Source organism: Varanus komodoensis, unplaced genomic scaffold (genome assembly GCF_004798865.1).
Source record: "Varanus komodoensis strain SLA01 unplaced genomic scaffold, ASM479886v1 scaffold2, whole genome shotgun sequence".
Lineage (NCBI taxonomy): Eukaryota > Metazoa > Chordata > Lepidosauria > Squamata > Varanidae > Varanus > Varanus komodoensis.
In genome coordinates, this window is record NW_025335568.1 from 3,846,186 (window position 1) to 3,870,415 (window position 24,230).

A 24,230-nucleotide genomic window follows, 5' to 3' on the forward strand; every position below is an offset into this window, starting at 1 on the left:
TTAAGGGGTACTCCTGGGCCACTGTAATAAGGTGCTCACTCCTCAGTTTTGCAGACATTTTTGTACCCTGATAAAAATGTGGTATTCTGGTGACAAGGTCTTCCAAGCAGCAAAAGTAGCATTATTCTTCTTACTTGCACTTCCTGCTGATCGAGATTTGGCTGCCAGTCCACAGAGCAGCTTCAGCGATCATGAGCAACAAAGACTCTTCCAGCCCTTTCATGGGGTTCAGCCTCCTTGGCTTCACATGGGAATTACGACATGAGAAACTCCTTAAGGAAAGGTCTGTATTTAAACAAAAAAGAGAGCATTGAACCCAAGTCCTCAAATGTTCTTGTTGCTTTTCGGGGAAATACACTTGCGCTCCTATAGAACCTTCCTTTCCCTTTTTTCATGGATGGCTTTTATAGTCATGAAAATGCTGTTGGCCGCAGGAAGCCTGCTGGTCCATAATAGCTCCGTCACACGAAGACCGTGTAAACCAATTTGTAAGAGTGGGGCTTGAAATGAAACCAAGTATTCAAGAAGCGACAGCTTTAGGTTCGGCTGACAAAGAAGTGGGATTGTTCAGCAAAGAGGAGCTTTGAACTTCCAAGCGCCAAGTGCTCCGGAGGGTCTCTCAGTGGTTCCATTCTTCCAAGTCTGATGTTCAGATGGTGCAGTCACATGTCGCCCTCACACGACAGCGGGGCACGCAAGGCTGTTGTCTTTCAAGAGCGAGGCGGGACAGTGCTCTCTTTGGCAGTCGGGGCGGAGGGAGCGGGTGGGCGCTTCCTGTGTTCGCTCAAACACCATGGCGCGCTTGTAGCATAACCAAAGTCAGCCCCAGGCATGGGTCAAGCCAAAGGTCTCACCTTCCTGAGATACGCACTTAGGTTGCCACCGATGGCACAGACGGGAAAGCAAGCAGATGTATGAAACAGGCTTTGCGTGTTTGTGTGTGTGTGTGTGTGTGTGTGTGTGTGTAAAACAAAACCATCATATATGTTTTGAAAACTGTTGATTAAAATGGAGAATCACTCTCAGAATTACTGAATTCTGTTTCAGAGAAGTTATTGGCGGCTGCATTTCAATGGGTCAAAAGCTAAAGAGTCCGGCCAAAGATACACCCCCCTACCAGAAAATAAGCCAAAAGGAAAAGCAGAAAAGCCCCCGCAAACCCAAACAACAACTCAGAACTCCCTAATACATTTTTGCTTAACTCTGTTATGGCCAGAGTGGCCAACTTTGGATTATTATGGGTTATTATATGTATTTATTGGGTGTTCTGTTTGTAAGCCGTCCAGAGACGTGTTGTAATTGGATGGGATAAAAATACCTAAATAAATAAAAATAAATAAATAAACTTTACCAACCCAAAGAATCGTGCTGATAGCCATTCATTGATTTTCTTTGAGCAAAAGAGGGTTTGTTCTCTAGTCGCACCCCACCTATGGAATGAGCTCCCAAAGAAGCCTGCTTGGCACCCGCTCTTCTTGGTGCCATTCCCGCCCCAGGAATTCTTCCAGGAATTTTAGTCTGTTTTAAATTCTGTAGTATACTTTAGCTCTGCATACTGCTGCTAGGTTTTGTTCTAGTTCTCATTTGTATTTACACTGTAGTCGTCGCTATTTACATTTTATACTGTATTTTAGGTTTTCAATTGTTGCGAACCACCCAGAGAGCTTTGGTTATTGGGTAGTATAAATGCATAATCAATCAATCAATCAATCAATCAGGTTCAACTCTTTTCCACTGGTGGTGTTGGGGCACTGCCATTTTCACTGTCAAGGGTTATCGGTTTCATTTCAATATGTGACATGTATGTATTTCAGTGACATCCATGTATTCTTCCATAAATTTGCTAAAGATTAGCACCCATAAAACACTGATCATACCTTTGAAACTGCCAAGTTTGCCTCATCTTGCACTTGCAATGGGCATGTATCCATTTTGATTAATGAACGTGTGGCACGGAAATTATCCCATGGAACTATAAATCCCATGGGATAATTCCCCTGTCCACATTACTGCTTGGGCTCGACCCCCCCGCCCCCTCTGTCACTTAAAACATGATTGGTGTTGCAGCTGTGCTTCTCAAAGCGAGTATTATATTCCCGGTGGTGTTGCAGATGGTGTGAAAATTACGCCTTGTTGGAATGTTATTTTATAATGCATAGATGAAAAGTTACAACTTACCAGTAGAACTCCTTCAGGGTTCTTCTAAATCATTTAAGAGTTTGTGTCGAAATCTTTTCCCACTGGAAATAGCTGATGGCTAGCCAAAAGAAAATAGCTCTTCCTACTGGAATAAGGATATTTCCCTTTCTATTTCTGACTATATTGTTTAGGATTTTGGACGCTGCTGTCAGGTGAGCTCAGGCACGCCAAGCCACCCTGCTGTTCAGCAGCTGTCGGTTAGTTGTTCACTGAACAACTTACGGTCCTCCCGACAACACCTGGCTTTGCTATGGCTTGTTCCACTCTCCCATTAAATAATAAATAAATAAACTCCGTTCGGTCCTCCCACCAGCTCTGCCACCTATCAAGATACCTTTGTGGCTGGATTGCTTCGCTCCCTTTTTTCAACTGACCCGCTTCCGAGAAAAACGTCCTGGATCCCATCACCAATGGCTGTCCAGCTGCCTCTTGCATGCCACTAGTGTGGGGAAGTCCGTACCCTCCCTGTGTCTAACAATCAGGAAATTTTTCCTGAGGTTTGGTCAGAATGGGCTCGTTATTCCACGGCCTGCACTCTGGGATGATCAAAAAGAGCCTGACACTTCGTCTTGTGGTGGTCTTTCAAATATTCTATCGCCATTCAGTCTTATCTTCTCTGTTGGGAGCGAGAAGGTTGGCTGCTTTGGAAGCACCTTCTCCAGGGCTCCTGGCTGGCCGCCAGAAAGACCGGAAGGAGGTGGTGGAGAGGAGAGGGTCAGAGGGATCTGGGACTGTGGCCATCCCCAGATGCGGAGAGGAGAGAAGCGGAGATGCTCATCTCAAGGCCAGACTCCCCAGGTGGGCAGGCGGTCCCTGGAAGGGACCAAGACGTGCAAGGTGGAGGGGACATGGAGCAGGGGAGCTTCTCCGCAGAAACGAGGCAGCCCCAGTTCTTGACCCCAGTAGAGGAATTTGGCCCAATTAGAGGAGGCGTGGCTGCTTTCCCTGATGCTGAGAACAATTGACGGCAAAAGGAGGAGGGGACGGCAGAGGATGAGGTGGCTGGATGGAGTCACTGGGGCAGTGGGTGAACTCCGGGGGGTGGTGGAGGACAGGAGAGCCCGGAGGAAAGTTGTCCATGGGGTCACGATGGGTCGGGCATGACTTTGCGACTAACAATGTTTGCTTTTGGAAGGCCCTCTCAAAGGGCTGGGGGCCCAGGCCTGCTCATAAGGAGAGTTCCTGGGGGTGAATACTAGACTGGGTTCAACAAACTGCTCTGCGCATGCTTAGAGGTTCATTTCGGGTGTTTGTGCATCCTGAAAATGCTTGGGCAACAAAGAACGTTTGGTAAGAAGCGTCTGCGACTCTGAATGTGCGAAGGGAGGAACCCTAGTGCGTGGCATTCTCCAAGCTAAACATGCCTGGTTCTTTCAATCCCTTGCTTTGTTTCCAGAGCCTGGATACTCTCTCTTTTCCTCCTCTGAACCCTTCCCAGCTTGTCTGCAACTTGCTTAAATGCTGCAACCCAGAACTGGGCACAATCAGATAAAGTAGATTGTTGCATCATGCAACCCACCAGGACAGCATGATAAAACGGCCTTGTGTATGCGGGCAAGAAAAAAATCGAGGTTTGAAAATAGATGTATTGAGATACAGAATGTCAATGTTCCCTTTTGGAATGAGCAAGTTTCAGCATCCATGGTTTTTTTTCCTTGTGGTTTGAAATGTATCTAAGATGCATTGTCTGTTCTGACCTTTAAGATAAACCTCGTGTTATCTCAAATTTCTAATTACAAAAAGAAAAAAGCAACTCCCCCCAAAGAATGACAGTAGAAAGCAAACAGGTATGACTGGAAGCGTCACAACCTTCCTTCAAGACACATTTGCCAGGGCTATCAGCCAAGCAAGACCCTGGCAGCTTCTTGGTGGATCGTGCCCTCTGCCATTTACTAGAAAAGGAGAAGAGCTGTCAATCCGGTTATTCTGCATTGGTAACAGAATGTTTCAGGCCAGCTGTGAGTGAAACACAGAAATGGCACACGATAGGAATGTTTGAGGGATAATTTTGGGAAATGGGGATCTGTTAGATTCCCTGGGCACAGCTCCCCAGAGTCTGGCCTGCTTTCCTGTGGCCCCTGACTCTCCCTTCCCAGTGGGAACATCCATCATTCATGTGGGAATTGAGTGTGTGAGAAAGTCTGCAAGTGGAGGTTGGCCCTGGTGGCACTCTGGCCCCTTCCAACTCTACTGTTCTAGGTTTCTGCTTGCAGGACGTGTGCCCCTTACCATGTGGAAGAAGGTTGCTGGCTGTGGAAGCAGACTTCAGTGAGCATGCACAGACTTCTTCTCTTCCTGGCTCAGTTTCTAAGACGGGGTTGAGCACAAGAGGAAGACCACGAACTAGAGGGGTGAATTCCAGGGAGCTGCATTGCTGTCCTGCCACATGATTTCTGCTTGCATTGGTGACCAGGCTTTCTCAGTGAGTTTATGCAAGGTTTTCAGAAGGGTAGTGCACTTATATCATTTGAATGTCAAAACATCACTGTCCCAGGAGTAGGCTCTTCATTCATGTATGCAAGAAAGCAATTGTTTAGGGTGCCACTCTACACGTGCTTAGACGGGAAAAGGCCAGCAGCTCCCAGCGTGTTCCAGCCAGCACAGCTGACTGGCTAAAAATAACAAGTCGCCACATCTGAACCGTCAGCGGCATCTTCTCTGCAGCTCCGACGCTGCCCCTTAAAGCGTGCAAAGCGTGAATCGGTGAAAACTCACCCTGCCGAAGTTAGCACAACCAAGCCTTTATTTGCTTAGGCATTAAAAATGGCACTGCAGCCCTGATTTATTTATCAAGAAAACCACCGGCTTGCTCCGGTGGGGTTTTGAACCCTGTCTGTAGCAGGTCTTGGTTTTGCTGCATGCCTCCTCCGAGCTGTCAGCAGCGGTTAAGGCTGTGACAAAGAGATAAAAGGCAACTCGCGAAGTAGGAAGACTCCTCAAAGCCACATCCTGGGGGTATGATGCTTGCTTATGTGAGAAGGCAAATCAGCAGAGCAGAAACGGGCTGCACTGGCTGGGGTCACTCTGCGGAGGAGGAGGGCTGAAGTGCCCAGTCCGCCTTTGTGCGAGGAAGATGCTGGTCCATGTTGGCCGGCTTCTCTGTTTCCAGCATGCCCTTCTGGGGCCCGTTAACATCTCAGTGTGCCGTGGCTTGCAGAGCTCCCTGATGCTGTCTGTGGAAAGGGTCTGGTAATGTTAAGATCTTTCTGCTTCTCAGTATTTTGGAATTGCATGGATCTGCGTGCAAGCATTTGTATAAGTAATGCAGTGAAAATATGTGAACCGTTCAAGTGCGTGCGGGTGTGTATGGTCTCAATAAAAGAAAAAGAATGCGGTTCCAGCTGCCTTCGTCTATTCTAGCAAAAACGGCAAAGAGCCTCTTGGGGTCTCTTAAAGACTTGCAAATCTATGCTTGAGGCCCCTAGAAGTCTTTTAAAAATAAGTTCTGGCATAAGGTTCCATGGAAACCGAGGCAGTGGATGGCGTCCACTAAGAGCTTACGCCAGAATAAACTTGTTAGAAAATGAATAGAAATTTGTCTTTCTCTTCCTTCCGTTTCTGATGGTTAGCTAGGAGCTTCAGAATGATGTTGTTTCACTGGTAATTATGGCTATTTCCAGGTATCCCTTTGGTGGTACGCTCTGGTTGGATGCATACACCCTGCTGTGGTGTTTGCTATGTAATAACAGGAAGTCTTGGGTATGAAATATTGTTGGCTTTTTATTATCCCCCAGAATGTGGGAACATTTTAAAAAATAACTACCCTCCTTATCTAGAGAAGGAGGCCTTTGGCAACAGCAAAAAACAAAACAAAAAACCACATTCCCTTTGTTTGAGTCATAGCAAAATTTTACAAAGAGAAAGAGAAATGAGCTGCTGACAAGAGGACCCGGCGCTGGGGCAATAAACTCAGCTTTTGCATGCAAGCGGGCATTCGAGGTTCTGCTGAAGGCCTACCTTTTCCCCTCTGGCAGGACCCAGCTTTCCAAAGCTCCGTGGACACCCCAGGCAGTGCTCTCTGCCCCATTTGAAGGTGGACAGCATCTGTTTGAGCAGCTTTCCCAACCTTTATTGGGGATGATGGGAGCTGTAGTCTGAGAAAAATGCAAATCACCATGCTAGCATAGGAGGTGGTATCCAGGGGCATTTACACTGCTGTTTTTCGTTCTTTCCTTCCTGGAAAGAAGAGGTCTGAGAGATGAACCTCTGCGTGTATTTGCATTCTCCCCCCGCCCCCAGCCAACACATGTGAACAGTCTTTCAACAATGGATATAAGTACACTAATTATATTACCCAAGAACTCTGTCATGAGAAAAGATGACGCATGACTCTTCAGTCAAATGCATTGTGCATTTTTGCAGGAACCAAAACCGAAACCTAAGCTTTCCATATAGACGATTACTCTGAACTTTAAAAGAATTAAATAGCAATTCAAAACAAACTTTCACATGCTGGAATTAAACCTCAATGCGATCACTACCTACAAAATCCGAAATAAGTTTCCTCGGCCCTCCTCATGCTGCCCTGGTTAGTGCTCAGGAGCCAGTAATAATGAATTGTCTCCTACACAGGCCCTCTTCAGCGCTATTAAATGCTGGATCCAGATGGAGGCATTTATTTCCACTGGTGCTTTCTTTTTAGTCTGGATTCTTTTTGCCCAAATTCCAGCAGGGGACTCGTGTTTTATTCCTGGGGTGACAAGCCCCTTTCAGCCTGCAGGTCAAATTCAGTTGTGAGGAAGCTTTTGCGGTGCCACAAGGTACTCCATCCTTTGCTGCCAAAAGGACAGACACTTCCCTCTCAAGGTGCAGTGCTGTTTGTGGTCTGTACAAAATCTGGGTATAGAATGTGAGAAAACCTGGTTGGCACATAATATCCGGCTGCAATTTGCAGCACCGAGAGTCTTTCATGTGCAGCTGCTTTGCGATGAGCCCAGCTAAGTTGACAGAGGAGATGATTACAGCCCGGAGCTCTTACCTAATCGAACGCAATGATCTGGGGACAGAACAGGCACATCACTGCCAACCTGTCGTGCCTGGAAGTCTTGTGTACTCTTCCTTGCTCCTCTTACGGATGACAACTGCCGAGGAAGTGCAGGGAGTCGCAGTTTTGCTGGAGACACGATGTTCTGCTGAGCTAATGACCCATGGGCAGATGAAAGGGTGTGAAAGAGCTCAGGCGATGCTTGAGTGCAGCAAAGAGGGAAAATATCAAGGTGCATCAAAGCACAAGCCAACGGGGCCTCTTCTCAGCAGACTCCATGGAACTAGTTCTGCAGCATTCTACTGTCTGTTGGGTGGAGTTTATCCCTTGGGGCGCCACTATCCTGGACCTGCCTCTGGTCCTGAGGATGCGTTGTGGGGTCAGAGGGCAGAAGGGGCCTCCAGAGAGGCGGCTTCTTTGGATTTCCACCCACTCCTCCATTTCCTCGTGCGAGTGGGAAATCTAGAGCAAAGGCAGCATGGTGGTCCGTGTGTAGACAGCTGGACAGGCCTAGTTCTTTCTAGGTCAAACCGTGGACCGAGGGTGCCAAGGAGGGCCAGCCCCATATCTGGGTGCAGGCTGGAGCCACACCCAGTGTAGCTGGATGTTGGGGAGCCCTTGGGCAAATGTCCTTTGTGGGCCCTTGTCCGAAAGGGTTCCTCCCCTTTCCGCTGCCCACTCACTCGGCCTCTCCCTCTGGACTCCATCTCAACAGTTGCCAGGAGGGGGAGCACGAGGCGAATGAAGGATGTTGCCCACTCTGTCTTGGGTCAGAAGGAGTCTTTTGCACCTCCATAATGGTAAATTCTTTCTTTACTAAATTTCAGTACTCCTCAGTAACCAGATTTGCACAATGCCCTTGCTCATGTTACCCAATATTAAAATAATCAATAAATGAAGAGCTTGCCTTTAAAAATGGGCAGAATCTCTTCTGCCCAGCCTAGATCAAAAAGTAGGGATTTTACTTCCCATTTCAGCATCCTGGTTTCTTGCACGCCAGCTTCAAACTGGGTTCAGCCTTGCGTTGATTTTCTTGCCCAAGAGATGGGCTTGAGGTCGAGGTTGGGGTGAGAAGCAACGGCCTTCGGTACCTGCCAAACTTGGGCTCTGAAATCACCTCTTCGATCCCAGGATGTGATCTTGCAAGCAACCACAGGTTGCCATTTATGTTTTCATGTCAGGCTAAAAGATGCCCATGTCAAGGGACCCGATCCGGTCAGCAAAGGAAAGTGGCTGAAATGTCCTGTTTATGGGATCAACAGTAAAGTGGGGGAGGGCATTGTGTTGTCACTGGATAACCTTCTAAATTTTGACTGTTTACATCTGTTTTCCCCAACTGGGTACTCTCCAGATGTGCTAGACTAGAATCCCCATCATCCCCATCCAGTGGCCTATGGCACCATGTTGGGGAAGGCTGATCAAATTCAAGGTGAAATTGTTAGGCATGTGAAGAATTTTGAAGGGAATCTTAAATAGAGGAAGGCCAGAATCTCTTCTCATTCATCCCGGAGTACAGAACATGGAATAACGGGCTCAAGTTCCAGGAAGCCAAATTCTGCCTGAATTATCAGGAAAAAAAATTCTTGTTAGAGGAAGGCTATGGAGGCATTCAAGAGGCAGCTGGACAGCCACCTGGGTGGGATGATTGAACTGCGAGTCCCGTATTGAGTAGGGGGCTGGACCCAGTGGCCCTCTGGCCCTTTCCGGCTCTACAGTTCTATGATCTGATGAACAGCAGTGTCACATTTCTAAGGGCCTTTTGCACGTCTGCAGGTGAGACTCATGTTAAGGTGCCACGAGTTGGTGTGTGTCTTGTGGACTTCGGGTTCTGCAAATGTAGCTCGTGTACTTTGCAGGAGATGCTCCCGCTGGGCAATGGAGATGCTCCCGCTGGGCACTGCTTGGCAAGTTCCAGAGCAGGTGCCATTGAATAGCAGAAGTTCCTTAACACAAAGGTATCGGACCTCAAGTTTGCAGGCTAAATTTTGCAGATCGGGATGCCCCATGTCTCCTGCCATTTCTCCGAACCTGAATTTGGCTCCCTGCCTTAGCTGCTAACTGCAGCAGCTCTGGTGACGGCTGTACTAGCCATGGTTTGTGCATGCTGGGTAGAGTTGCTAAGACGGCTTTAAGGTGGGAGGCATATTCATGTCAAGCACACCCTTTTTGGAGCAAATCTACCCTCGTGCCTCTTGCCAGGAGCCAGGGTTCCTCCTTCACGCATTCAGAGCCAGAGACCTTCCTTGCAAGGGGTTCTTTATTGACCAAATCTCTGAAACACCCAGAATGAGTCTCTGGGCATGCACAGAGCGGTTTGTTGAATCCATCTAGTATTCACCCCCAGGAACTCTCCTTATGAGCAGGCCTGGGCCCCCAGCCCTTTGAGAGGGCCTTCCAAAGCAAACATTGTTAGTCGCAAAGTCGTGTCCGACCCATCGCGACCCCACGGACAACATTCCTCCAGGCCTTCCTGTCTTCCACCATCCTCCGGATTCCACCTAAGCTCACACCCACTGCCTCAGTGACCCCATCCAGCCACCTCATCCTCTGTCGACCCTCCTCCTTTTGCCGTCAATTGTTCTCAGCATCAGGGAAAGCAGCCACGCCTCCTCCAATTGGGCCAAATTCCTCTACTGGGGTCAAGAACTGGGGCTGCCTCGTTTCTGCGGAGAAGCTCCCCTGCTCCAAGTCCCCTCCACCTTGCACGTCTTGGTCCCTTCCAGGGACCGCCTGCCCACCTGGGGAGTCTGGCCTTGAGATGAGCATCTCCGCTTCTCTCCTCTCCGCATCTGGGGATGGCCACAGTCCCAGATCCCTCTGACCCTCTCCTCTCCACCACCTCCTTCCGATCTTTCTGGGGGCCAGCCAGGAGCCCTGGAGAAGGTGCTTCCAAAGCAGCCAACCTTCTCGCTCCCCACATCTGTTTGTAAATCAACTGGAATACGCATCAGAGAGAACCGGTATCTAGGTTGTGGATGCCTTACTCTCCAAGCAGTCAGAGAGCATGATCTTACTCTGACTCTGAGGGACCCAGAGAACACTGTAAACAAGCCATGTGCCTCCAGGCCTCCTTTGCCATGGAAACAAATGCTCCATGTGGGACCTGTCCATGTCCAGGCTGGATCAAGGAGGAGGTCCACAAACCAAGGTTTTGTGCTCCTTGTGCTCCAAGATGGTGGATGCTGCCATTCGCTGAACCGTGTGGGACCTGCTGCTCCACTGATGGGAGAAGCCTGGCCAGGAAGGGAGTCTTGTTGGAGGTTTTTGTGGTGACTGTTTGTAAGGCTTGTTTGCCATTGTGGCTTCAGTCTGAACACCCCCAAGTGACTGATCCTTTTTAATCCAGCAGAGCCTTCCTTTAGCATGTGGCTTGTCCTCAAAATGCCAAGAACAAAAGAATCAACTTTCTGGATTCAACAAAACTGTAGCTGCCCCAGTATCCGGTTTCCACTCCTAGGCAGCCTTAGAAGGCAAAAGTAGAACATCAAAATGTTGCCCTCTGCCAGAAGCACACCGTGTCCAAACACAGAAGTCCCATTAGTCAGGTGCATTTTCCATCTTACTGTCTAAAGTTGTTACTGGTTGGCCTGCAGTTATTCCTTTGTTTTTATGCAGGGATTTCAATTAGTAGAGGAGCAGTCTAAATTATCATGTTCATCCTCACTCCTCAAGGCACTCTGAGAACATTAAAAGCAGTAAAATGTGAAAAGCGCAAAATGTAAAAGGCTAAATGCAGATTGCTGGAGTAGCTGGCCTCTGCTGTGTTATTTACAGATAAGACCTACTGCTTCCTTCCCAAGCATTGTCAAGATCTACCTAGATAAAAAAGTCCCCAAATTTCAGCCTGTCCTTTATAATTTTCTTTCTATAAGCCAATAAAACTCCAAGATCTGATAAAACAGCTGAATCAAGTGCCCACTGTGTAATGTCTTAACCTGAAAAGATGACCGCATGATAAACCACACTCAAGGGATGAGTATGGGTTGAGTGTGAGTTGTTGCTGAAATGTGGGTTATCAAGTGGACTGAAACCAGCCAAGATAACAAACCGTGGTGAACAACCCATCTTTTACAGCCCAACAACAAACCATGGTTCTCTTCATGGGTTGTTCATAGCCTTCATTTCAATCAGAACAACCCACGGTTCAGTGACCGCCCAAGCTCAATGCTTGAGGGTGGGTTATTACATGGTCAGAACCCAGTCAGCACTGGAATGGCATGGTCCTTGGAGTTCTTTCCAATGCTGAGGATGCCGGTTGGGAGCTGCCGTCTATACTGGCTACCCAAACAACTTTAGTAAGAGGAGAATACACATAGGTGCACTGGGAGGAAAAAAAGATTCAGACTTGAGCTCCATGTGGGGGGAAATTGAAATATGTGTGATCCAGATCTAGAAGACAAGATCCTAAAGACTCACTCCTTTCAGGCAGGCCTTCCTTCTTGCTGCAAGGGTAAGTGAAGGGCTGTCTGTCTCCCACAAGGACTCCATGAATGAAGAAGCAGGTGGCCTGCATTCACCAACGGCAAGAAAAACGGAGCACCCCCTCAACCTGCACACCATTGGCACAAAAGCACCATGAGATACATTTGCTTGGCATTAGCATCCAGCCGGCTGGCTTCAAATCTGCCAATCTTGTTGCCTTCTAGGAAGGCAGAACTGGCCGATATATTGCAGAAATCACAGAAAGAGCTCAGCACCCTAGGAAATTCTGGCATGGGGGACTGGAGGACATTGCTGTTTATCTGGCTGGGTCTTCAGTGTAGTGCTGGGCCATGCAAGTGTATAAGCTTACCACTGGAATAATGTTGATGCTTCCCGTAGCAAGGTGCAAGCACGCAAGATCTCAGAAGGTCTGTCAAAAGAAACGTTCCCAGCTAAGGGCCACTGGAGTGCCTGAAAAAATGCGTCAGATGCATCGTTTGCTCTGGTCACCCCTGATCTCTGTTGTACGGTCTTAAGGAACTCAGCTTGCCTGGCTTTCCACCACCCGGGGCAACTTGGTAGATTTTAGACAGCAGTTCTCAAAGATACAGCCACCTCCTGCGTGAAGCGTTGTCCCACAGTCTCGCTGCCTCCTACAGGCCGTTGCATCCTGACGGGCCTTCTCCCATCTGGTGCACTCACATCCGTGAATACCCTCCCATCAAACCTGGCAAAGGGTCAGAAAAGTCGGACAGTGCAGTCCAAAACATCTGGAAGATACCGGATTGCAGAAGGGTTCCTCTGGTAAAGCATTCACCTAATGCTCCACCACTGCTTCCCAGCTCTTTTCTTCTCCCTGTACGGGGCTTCTGCAAGCACGAGGAGCTGTCCAGGACAGCAGTCCTGCTAGCGAACCTGGGCTTCTCTGCTGCCATATCTCAGCTGGCTTGCTTTTTAGCAGCTACCTGCCCGTGTTGATGGACGTGGAGGAAAAGCAAATGTTTCCTGCAGGGCGTTTGGGCCTCCGCTCTTGATGAGGCATCTTTGCTCCCAAGATAGGTATGAATGGCTTCCCTTGGGAAAGGGGATTCGGGTATCCTCGTTGCCTGACAAATAGGGCCGTGTGCGAGTGGGTGAGCTTTGGCTTGGGGTGATGAAGGCCTGGTGCCCCCGGAGAGGGACAGGAGGAGCTACCCTTTTAAGATGAGGCCTCTGAATGGACAAACGGAGGGCCCCTTGCTTCTTGGCGTATGCACACTTGGTTGCCGCAAGAAGGCAGTGTGTTTGGTGATTTAGCACGATTTGGGGCTGCCTTTTGGTGCAGGCAGTTCTGAGGCAGTGTGCACATTAAGCAGCAGCCAAAATGCATACAATAAAACCCAATAAATACATGTTCAGGAAGAGTTCCATAAAAGAACAGATTGCCAACAACAGAAATTACCAATAAAATCAGCTGCATGAACGGCTGCAAAACAGGTTCTGAGGACCTGGCTAATAGAAGATACTTCCACAACTGTGGTACCACCAGTGGAGAAGATCCTCTCCCTCTCACTGGTTGGCCAAACTGCCCTTGGCGATGGACAAGTGAGAAAGACATCTGTTATGACCTCAGTGTGGGCAGGCTGGCATGGGAGGGAACCATCAAATAATTTGGTCCTATCTCAAGGCCTCCATTTAAGCAGGCAGCTTGTGGGCCTCCAGATGTTTTGACCCTACAGGTTTCCCTCACCTGCTTTAAAGAGGAAAACCAGCACCTTACTTTGGACTTGGAAACACACTGGGAACCAGTGCACCTGGCGCATAATCAGCGCCATGCGATTCTCCCCCAATCGCCCCCACATCCAGGCTTGTGTAGGCTTATTTTTTCTGAGTTGCGGAACATCTCTGTGTGGGGACTCCCAGTGTGTTCCTGGCTGTGGCTTTTACCCTCCAATTGCCTGGTCTCATTCGTGGAATTTTACCAGGGTGTGTGGTAAAATTCACTGGTGTATGTGAGCTCCAGATGTAGCTCATAGCCCACCGTTGTTTTCCTGTGATTTCTCCCATCTTTGTTCCTGCCCCAGAGAATCCATAAAATGGGGCGAGGGGGCAGGCAGAAGAGCTGCTTGAGGTCAACAGCTCTGGGATCTTTCTGCCTGGAAGCCCCTTGGCTCTGCCATTCTGCCCTAAAAAAGCATCTCGAGACACGCAAGCCCAATGCAGCACTCAGCTTTTGTTTCCGCTTCATGTCATGGGCCCGAGAGCTGCCATGTTGGCTGCCTTCCTGTCCCGGTCTAATTTAATTCCATGGGCTCAGTGTTGGGTTTCCTTCCAGTGTTGTTCCTACAGCTTTGACAGAGATGGCGGCTTGGCCAGCTATTCTTCTCTGCCCGTCTCCAATTTCTCTAGCGCCTTGTCTAATGTTTCTTTTTTCACGAAATGGTGTATTTTGGGAGGCTGGCCCAGTCTGCACACCTCCCACTGTAACCGAATAAGGTTGTTTTTTTAGGAGGAGAACAAAATGTAGCAGAGAAACTTGAAAGTGCATTTCTTCCATTTTTCCCACTCCCTTTCCCGTCGCACCTTCTCTCTTCTTCTGCACACTTTAAACACACCGCCTTGCTTTGGGAGGGAAAGCCAGCTTCTTCTGCCCGTGTAGGTGGGCTCAACAGAGTCCCATGGGTCTCTCCACTGCTTGAACAGTCCCCTAGAAGCAGAAGCAAAACCATTCTATGCTGAGATTTTAAAATATGGTACCCAACCAAGACAAAGGTGAGCCAGACCATAGTAAGCCTGGTGAGCTTTCTTGGGTTGTTAGTGTTTCTTCCAGGCATGGCCTCTTGGTCCTTGGACTTCTCTTTTTTCATAAAGCACGTGGGGCTGTAATGCTGAAGCAAGACAGTCAGGGCCTCTAATACTTCTGAGACAGCATTCCCCTGCATAGCAGTTATGGAAACGGCTCTTGTGCTCAAGCCCTCCATGGGACTTTCCCACGGGGCTGCCTACTGTGGGAATGGAATATTGGACTCGATGGGCCTTTAGTTTGCTCCATTAGGGCTCCTTCATGTTCTTTTGACCTAAAAATACCCATGTTTGGATCTCCTGAAAGCTTTTTGGTACTCAGCATGTCCCCCAAATCCTACACGTTCAGCTGTAGGATTTTACATGGAAGGTTCCGGCTTCAGCCATGGACAGTTTGTTCACTGCATTTTGCACAAGCACGTTGTGTTGGCCAAAGCACAACAGCCGGCACTTAATAAAAAAGTAGCAACAACACAGTCACATCACGAGAAGGCAAGACTCACTGGGGGAAACAATCATGGGAGAGAACATCAAAGGCAGAAGAAGAAAAGGAGGATTACACAAGGGATCAGGTGACTCCATAAAGGAAAGCACAGACTTGAGTTAGAACAGCTAAGCAAGGATTTCGGGGGGCTTTCACTTGTAGGGTTGCCGTAAGTCGGAGATGTCTTGATGGCACACAACAACAAAACATCACAGTAATACAACACTGGCAGTTCCATCATTCACCGTTTGATTTAGTGCATCAAGTTTTCAATGAGTACAGAACATCCCAATAGGCCATTGACCCACTAATACTAATCATGCCAATCTCCTATTCATATTAAGCAACCTGTTCAGAAGATCCTAAGAAACCGAACAGTAAAGAACCTAGTCCAAAAGCAGAGGTGGAAGAAATGAAACAAAAACGAACATCTCTTTCCAGCCAAGTAAATGCTTTTTGCACTAAAAGTTGTGTGTAAGGTGGGTTAGGCTTACTGTATTTAATTAACTGATGACTGAAAATTATTACTTGATGGTGGATCTCACTGGTAGGTAGAGCTGAGACCAAAGATCATGCTGTGGAACAATTTGCACAAACTCACTTCCTTTCCCTTGTGCCAAATTTGTTAAGACTTTGCATCAAGGGTCACCATAACTGGAAAGTCTACAGCTTAGCAGAAAGCCATGGACTAGAGTCCCCTGGAATTCCAAGGAAGTGGGGGCCGTGAATGAGGAAGAGGAGGAGGAGCAAGAATGGTTGGTAAGCAGGTGGACTCCCTTGAGAGAGGGCTTCTGCTGCGAGTGTCACACCAAAAAGCACTCCAAAACCTGGAACCAGCACTGAGAAGAGTAATGTGCAGGATATCCCCACTTCCTACCTCACCGACACCCTATGTTCTACCTTGCGTGCAAAGTTAGCAGAAATCCAGCATTTCAAGAGGAGGTTCCCTCTAGCAACATGACCTGTTGACAACACTCAACGAAACTTGTGTCAATACATATCTTTAAACCCAGGTATGCTGTAACGCTAGCTGGCTTTGAACGTGCTCGTTCCTTGAAGTTGTTTTGATGTGTGTGGTAACAGGGAATATTACAAAGCAGAGTTACCAGGAAGTAAACCGTGTTAGTTTAGTGTGACCTACTTCAACGCATACATACCGAGGATTGGCTTGCAAGTTCAAAAGCGAGCCCTTCTACATTTCAAAAGCACGGAACTAGGGCCTTCCTTCTGTTTTCTCAACCATCTCAAGGGTTGTCTCAAAATAACAGCCTGTTTTTTAAGAAGCAGGAAATGGCTAAGCAGCTGAAATTTTCAAGTGTTCACGTGCAGCTGGAGATGTTCTCAGAGTCATTTTTTCCTCATCATTTATTTTTTCTTATGCCAGTTACAAGAACCCTGTCACAGAAGAATTTCAGAAATGCAGACTGAGCACTGCATGTCCATCTTTGATGTCTAAAGGAAGTTAACAGACAAAGGAGAACCAGTTCACAATTGAGAAAAGGATCCTCTGTATTTGATTGGTCTATCTCCAATGATACCATTCAAGAGTGAAGGCACAATCCTATTTTCTTACAACCACCCAGAGCAGCTTATGCAATCCATCCTCCTCTCCTCTCCATTCTAACTTTTCAACAACCCTGTGCGATAGTTTGAGTCTATGGCCAAGTGCGGACTAGAATCCAGATCACCTGAGTCCCAGTTCCAGCGTCTTAACCACGACACCCCAGTAGGAGTTGGACTGGGTGGCCTTCTCTACTATTCTATGGTGCTATGTTCAGCTTTCCCAGCCAGTTTTCTCTTCTCTCCCTCTCTCCCCCTAAACCTTCCCCATCCCTGCCTCTTTCTCTCCTATGGACCCCCTTACCTTGTGTTCTCTCTTTGCTCCCACCCTCTAGCCTCTCTGCCCCCCCCCGCAGCCCCCCCCACTCTTAGCTTCTCACCTTGTTCTTTCTCTCCCTGCATCCTTTCCCCTTTCTTTTCCAGTGCACTGAACAGCTGATTGCCAATGGGTATGAAAACTGGAAGGGGACTCTGGCACCCCACTGTGTTCCATGTTTTATTAATTTTTTTAGGTGGCAGGAGGAGCCGGTGGCCCCTACCTGGATTGCTTCTACATGGCATTTCAGTCATTCATTTTGCTTTTTATATACTGCCCCATTCTCATAAGCTCTGGACAGTTCACAAGAGATTGAAACAATAATTAAACTTTAAACTAAAAACAAGCATAATAAATACAACTAATCTGGAAAGGCCTGTTGGAAGAGTTAAGTCTTTAGCTCCCTTTTGAAGGTAGCAATCTTGGTATACCAGAAGCATCTCTCCCGGAAGACCATTCAGTAGTTTAGGGCGAACCACCAAGAAAGTCCTCTGGGTGCTTGGCATTAATCCTACAGAAGCAAACTTTGAAAGATTATCCCCGGAAGAACCTTACTGGGTGAGGCAGATACATGGGCAACGCACTCCTGAAAGTATTTAGGCTCCAGCCCTGCATAGTTTTAAAGGTCGTTACTGACACCTTGGAATGTGACTAGAGATCACTTAGCAGCTACCGGGCTTTCCGTGAAGTTGCCGAGATCAACTTGATGCCGTATTTTGCACCAGTTGCGGATTCCGGCGTAGGCATGAGGGTAGCCCAATTCACAGAGCGCTGCGGAAATTAAGTCTAGAAGTGACGTGTGTGCACACTAGCGTTTTAGGTCACTCTCTTCTAGGAAGCGATGTCGTGCGTTTATTATTTATTTAAAACTTTTGCATCCTGTCTTACACATAACCTTTTCAGGATGGTCCAACAACGAAGGCAAAGCATCATATCTATAATAAAAACCTGACTAAAATAAAAATTAGGTGTTAAAATAATGGGGAAATAAAACGGGGTTGGCCTGGTGCCAAAATGAATGGTCACGTCTCTAGGGAGTGTGTTCCACAGCTGGGGTGCCACCGCAAGGAAGGCCCTTCTCCAGGTAGCCACTCTCCTAATCTCTTCCAAAGAGGGCTCCCAAAGGACCTCCAACCCAGATCTTAGCCAGACAGATATATATGGAAGGAGGCATGCCTTCAGATAATGAGGTCCTCAACCATTTAGGGCTTCATAGGTCATCACCAGCACCTTAAATTCTGCCCAGACTTCAACTGGTAGCCAGTGTAGGGGGTGAAGGACAGGCATTATGGGTGCCTATCTGTTCACATCCTGGCAGCTCTGTTTTGGACCAAGTGAAGCATCTGGACGGTCTTCAAGGGCCGTATTGAGTTTCGTGGCCTAGTGCAGAAGGCCCACAACTCATGCCTGATGGAAGGACTGGCCTCATCTGGCCACTGGCATCCCTGCTCCACAGGGGTGTGTGGAAGTAGCCCAACCTCCGTTTGGGACAGACTGCAAGCTCCGTGACTTTCATAAAAGAATGTCAGCTTTGTCTCTTCATGTTTAGTCTAACAAGTGTGTGGCTGTCTCCTAAATTCTCGGAGGAGACTACCTGCGGTCCCGCCCTGGCTGGGGTTTTGGCTGCCAACTGAGGAAAATCCAGGCGATGCCCAAGGCTCCTTTTGTTTGGAACATATTTTCTGATAGATGGGTTGATCAACCTTTCCTGTAGATTTTATCATCAGAACGCCAGCGAGTTCGGATGTCATGCTGTGTTCTTTGCTGTCTTAAAAGGCTGCAAAAGATGTTACCCTTGCAAGAGCATTTTTGCATGTTCTGCAGTAATATCTATGAGAACGCTGCCCGTTGTGTTACTCAATATTTATTTAGAAAATTTCTATGCTGCCCCATTCGCCAAAGCCTCGGGGCGGCTCACAAAACATCAATTAAAATATAATACACTAAAAATACACACTATAAAACAAATTAACAATATAAAATAAGTCGCCCTGGCCAAAGAATAAAATAAGCAAATAATATTAGCAATTAAAATGACGTTTGAAAAAGGTCTTCGCCTGGCGCCGAAAAACAAATAACAACGGCGCCAGGCGGACCTCTCTAGGGAGCGCGTTCCATAGATTGGGCGCCACCGCAGAGAAAGCCCTCCTCCGAGTACCTACCCTCCTAATTTCCTTCACGGAGGGTTCCCGGAGAAGGGCCTCTCCAGCAGATCTCAGGGGGCGGGCGGGCGTATCCTCTCTCTAAAGTTCCATGTGAAAAATATTTGCATCTGAGCTCAGAAGGATGTTGCCATCATGGTCACTGTGTACGTTTTCTGTTTTTTTTTCAATAATGTAAATTGTTACCCAATGTGCTTCTTTATTTGTGCTGGTATGTAGGGACCTGAAAGCTAAATTTGCTGCTCAGCTCCCAAATGATGCTCGTCTAATGGTTTATACCTACAAATGAAAGTGTTGCTTACTACTAGTACATAACTATGTGGCTCGCTGCCACAAGATGGTCACTAGCATTAAAAAGAATAAAGCACATTACAAGATTTTTAATTAAAAGCATCAGCGTAGGTCTATCATGCACCACTGACAGGGAAGAACCCGATCTAACGCTGGGCATCTGGTCACAGCACTTCCTTGGCTCCTGAGGCCTCACCAAACAGCTCCTTCCCCCTTCTGTAGGAAAAGGATAAAAATATACCTACACGTCCCAGTAGCTGCTTATTATGCTATATTATCCATATATGCCCATCGGCGGGGGAGGCCCTTCTCCGGGAACCCTCCATGAAAGAAATTAGGAGGGTGGGTACTCGGAGGAGGGCTTTCTCCGCGGTGGCGCCTAAGTTATGGAACGCGCTCCCCAGAGAGGTCCGCCTGGCGCCGTCGCTATTTGTTTTTCGGCACCAGGCGAAGACCTTTTTATTCAAGCGGCATTTTAACTGTTAACATTATTGGTTTTATCTGGCCAGGGCGGCTTATTTTATACTGTACTGTTGTATTTTAATTTTATATTTTAATTTATATTATAATTATTTTAATTTATTGATGTGAGCCGCCCCGAGGCTTTGGCGAATGGGGCGGCATAAACATATTTTAATAAATAAATAAAATTATCAGAACCCTTTTGCTCCAGCAGTGGCACACATGGTCTCCATGCTCCTTGTGGTCCCTTCATGGCCCTCCACTCGCCAGGGAAGATGTGGCCCCGTTGCCTTTGGAAAGTGAGAAGGGCAAAGATACACTTTAAGCGAGCAGCAGCACTGGTGCAGTGGCGAGGAGCCCTACCAGCCCACTGCAGGAAAGAGAGGCCCAGGTGGAACCCCTGCCGCCTTCTGGGGAGCGCCTGAAATTCGGGCAAAGGGTAGCATGTTGCAACCACCAGCTGCTCCGATCTCTCCAAACGCACTGTGAGGGCAAACAGATAGGTAAGGGCCTGTGGCTGCCCCAGGGCTGCTCCCAGGACAGGTCTGCACCTAGGCTGGCTGGCTGGCTGGCTGGCGGAGCCGCAGCCTGCACCTGGCTCTCGTGCACCTGGCTGGACACAGGTTTGCAGCGCAGGTGCAGGTGCACAGGTGCTGCTTCTTACCTGGCTCCTACAGGGTCGAGCCTGCCCTGCGCCACTTTGGGAACCCCGGTTTATGGCCGGCCCCCTCCCCTCCCTGCGTGCGCCCAGCACGTCGCGCGCCCTCGGAAGGGGCGCCTTCTCCCCTCCCGCGAGGCTGGGGCTCTTTCCGAAGCCCCCGCCTCGCCTTTCCGCCCAGGGTCTGCCATCCCCCAGGACCTCCTCCAGCGGGGCTCCATTTTGAGAGGGGGGCCGTCGAGGCCACCTGCAGCATCCAGGGCAGCCTTCCCCAAACGGGCGCGCTCCCCCAGGTGGGCACGCCAACTCCCCCCGCGGCTCCGCCTGGCCGTGCATGATGGGCGCCTCGGCAAACGCCAGGCTGCGCCGCAGCCCGGAGCGGGCGCGTCCGCCCACAGCGAACGGCGCGGCGAAGCCCCCCCCGGGCCGGGCCGGGCCGCGGAGGGCGCCCCCAGGCGGCCGAGGCCCGCAGCCCGGCCCTGCCCGTCGCGCCTTCGGCGGGGCGCCCACTCCGCGCGGGCGGGAGGCGCGCTAGGACCGCGCGGCGGGGGGTGTGTCGCCGGGACGCGGCCGTCCCTTCTTCCCCTTTTCCCCGCGCCGATGCGCGGCCGCCCTCAGTGCGGGCTGCGCGCCGCCTCCCGTCCTGCCTCCCTCCCTCCCGCCCGAGACGGGCCGCCCCGCCGCGATGGTGTGAAGCGCGCAGCCCGGCGGAGCGGAGGGAGCAGGCGCGGCGGCGATGGCGGTGGCGCGGCGCGTCTTCCACCTCCAGCCATGCGGTGAGCGGCTCGACGTGGCGGGCGCTCCGCGGGAAGCGCCCGAGGGCGCGCGCTTGCCCACCCGGGTCCCTCCTCCTCCTCCTCCTCCCCCTCCCACCCCCCAAAAGGAACACGCATCGAGCCGCGCAAGTCTGAAGCGGGGTGTGCGCCTCTTCCCCGTTTAATAGATTCGTGGGGGCTGCGCGGCGTGCCTGCCGCTTGCCGCGGGGTTTGCAAGCGAGGCGACAGGCGATCTTGCGTGCAAACACCCAACACCGAGCCCCGCTTGGGACGAGAGGGGGCGGGGCGGATTTAAAGCAAGGGGGGTCTGCTTTAACGACCCGAGCAGGAGGCGAACTTGCAATTTGAGGGGAGGGGCTGCTTCGAAGTGTGAAGTGCGTGCCTCTGTGCTTTTGTCGAGAAAATCTAAAAAAAAAAGTTGAGAGAACTTCCTTCTTTTCCTCCAAGGTCCAGCTCTCCCAGAAGCGGAGCGAGATGTAAGCGCGCGCGCTCTCCCGTCGTTTAAGGAAACCGAGGTTGTAAGCTGGGACAGCGGGAAATAATTGAGTTCGTATTTATTCCTCGTTAATGGCCTCGGGTGTGCGCTCGCGCGGTGTTTTGGCAACATCCGGCAGCAGGTTATTTGCACTTGAGTGTTTCAAAAGAAATCATTGACTTCCAAGTTCTGCAAGCTCTCCTTTTTGCAAGAAGGAGACGGACCGATTTGGAATTGTTTGCAAGCAACCGAGAGGCAGCGAAGGTTGTGCAATTCGGCTTGTTTTGGGTTTTTAACGCGGTTATCAGCACTTCCTTAAGTCGTCTGATTGGTCTCTCTCCTTTGTTTGTTTTGAGGCTGCAGGGTTTTCCGTCTTCCCCCTCCGCTCTTTCCTTTTTCTTAGAAGCTAAATGACACAAGCCCAGTGGAGGAAGTCCTTCAGTGCAAGGCGATTAAAATTCTTAATAGCTGCGCATCCTCGCCGTTGCTTTGCCCGCGCCTGCTTCTGCTCCTTGCTGGGCCAATCCCATTCCGGCTGCTTGCAGCCTTCCTGAGTCAGCGGAGCCCTAGTGACACAAGGCTGTGCAGCGCACTGGAACTGGCAAACTTTGACAGCGAGCAACGTTTCCTTTAACCCTCGAGCACGTGCCTGGAAGAGCGCTGCACGCCATCTCTTGCAAAGAAGGATGCTCCTTTGCAAAACAACCGCGACCACCGCGCTCCCGGGAAGCGCTTCCCTGCATCTCCTCTGATCGGATCGCCGTATTGGCAGCGCCGCGGCGCGCGCTGATTTGTTGGGGGGCCTCCAGCGTTGCCCCAAGGAGCTCTTCGGCAAAGCTTTGCTGTAAGTGACGGCTCCGAGGACGGCGAGTAGGGGTTTCCCTGCTGGGCTTTCCCTTCTGCAGGACTCGCGTTTGGCCCCGCAGGTGCCTTCAGCTCGCTTTGCCATTTCATGCTTCCCGAGGTCACCGAGGCCACGCGTCCAAATCCTGCCTTCTGTGCGTAAAAGGCAGCAGCTCCGTGCGATGGCCTCCCCTGGGCAGCTTGCTGCAGACTCCCCAGGGGTGGCTTGTTGCTGGGTCAGCCAGCCGCCCAGAACCCCCCCCCCCCGCTGGTTGAGGGCCTGGGCTGGCGATTAAAGCTCCCCAGCCTGCATGGTGAGGGAAGAAAGCGCCGGGGCTTGGTTCTCCCTCTCTGATCGGGTGAACTTGTTTGCTGTATAGAAGAGCTTCCTTGGTTCCCTCCCGTTTGCTTAACTCTGGCTCTGCTTTTTTTCCTGGGAGGGGGTGGAAGGAGAGGCACAAACACTTGCTTTTGTTGCGCGCGAGGCCTCCGTTCTGAGAGGCCCTTTGCGCAAACCAAAACCCGAAGATGCATGGCTTATCCTCATTTGCTTTAATGCAATCAATGCATTAGCATTGCATTGGACCTCTAATGGGGGGGGGGGAGCTTCTGTGACCTTCTGTGCTCTGTGTGTGTTTCTTTAAAAAAGTGCTTTTTACAATTAAGTTAGAAAGAAGTATCAACATTAAAAGAGCAGAATTCCAGGAGAGCTAACCAGAGTGTAGCTGCAACAGGGCACTTTCTACCCAAGTCTAGTGTACCTTGTTGCCCCTAGGGGAAGAAGTGTTACCCCCCTAGAACCAGGAAGCTGAGGGACACTCAATTTGAAAATAATTTGGGGGGCCTGCAGCACAGGTATGAGTTCTGAATATATCGCCCTTCTGCAACCTGGAACCCACCAGATGTTCCGTAAGCTGTGGTCTTCCAGATGTGGTACCTTCCAGATGTAAGGCTGCGGCTTAGGGAAGCCTGCTGCAGAAGCAGCATGGCAAGATGCCCTGTCTTGTTCTTCCATTCATGAAAACAGGACTGCACAATTAAGTTGCTATTATTAAGCAAGGGTTGCATTCTTTATGCTATATACAGTACCACTGGGTGAGTTGCAGAGCTTGCAAATTGCTAAGGTTTTGAAGTTATGCTGACTATGAAAAATGCAGATTTCAACGAAGTAAGAGATTTCAGTCTGTGGCCTTTTATGAGATTGCTTCTATACACAGGCCAGTTTCTGCGTAGGTGTAATAACTCATTTGAGCCAGCCAAACAGCCACCAAGAACATGCAGGCTTTACCCTTTATCGTAAAGCATCACCTTAGCATAGAATCCATTCATCCTGCAAAAACAGTCCCAAAGGGATAGAGAATATCTGTCAGTGGAATTGCAAAGAGGTATCTATTTACTTATTTTACAGCTTTTATATCCCACCCTTCACAATGTTTCAGGGTGATAATTCAATAAAATAAATAAGATACAGCATCAAAGTTACAGTAAATTAAATCCAATCTTAAAATGCTATTAACATTTTAAATAATGGGGGAATAAAAAGTTTGGCCTGGCACCAAAATGAAAAAAGCGCCGGCGTCAGATGCAACTCTCTAGGAAGCCCATTCCATAGCCAGGATGCCACCACAGAGAAGGCCCTTCTCTGGGTAGCCACCCTCCTGATCTTCAAGGGGGGCTCCCAAAGAAGGACCTCTGCTCCAGTTCTGAGAGGCCAGACAGGTATATGAGGTATGTCCAGAAAGTGATGAGAATGATATTTTAGAAATAATTTTATTGAAAATTTTAAAATTGAACATTGTCTCCTTCATGGTATGCAC

The 24,230-nt window shown here is 49.4% G+C and overlaps 1 protein-coding gene across 1 annotated transcript in view; it reads left to right on the forward strand.

The window, feature by feature from the left end:
* Positions 1–21,024: 21,024 nt before the first annotated feature.
* Positions 21,025–24,230, forward strand: part of SLC4A11 (solute carrier family 4 member 11) — a 146,302-nt gene continuing 143,096 nt past the window's right edge. The window contains exon 1 of the mRNA XM_044428340.1: positions 21,025–21,095. Coding sequence (XP_044284275.1) covers positions 21,056–21,095 — 40 coding nt within the window. The 5' untranslated portion in view covers positions 21,025–21,055. The remainder of the gene's footprint in view (positions 21,096–24,230) is intronic.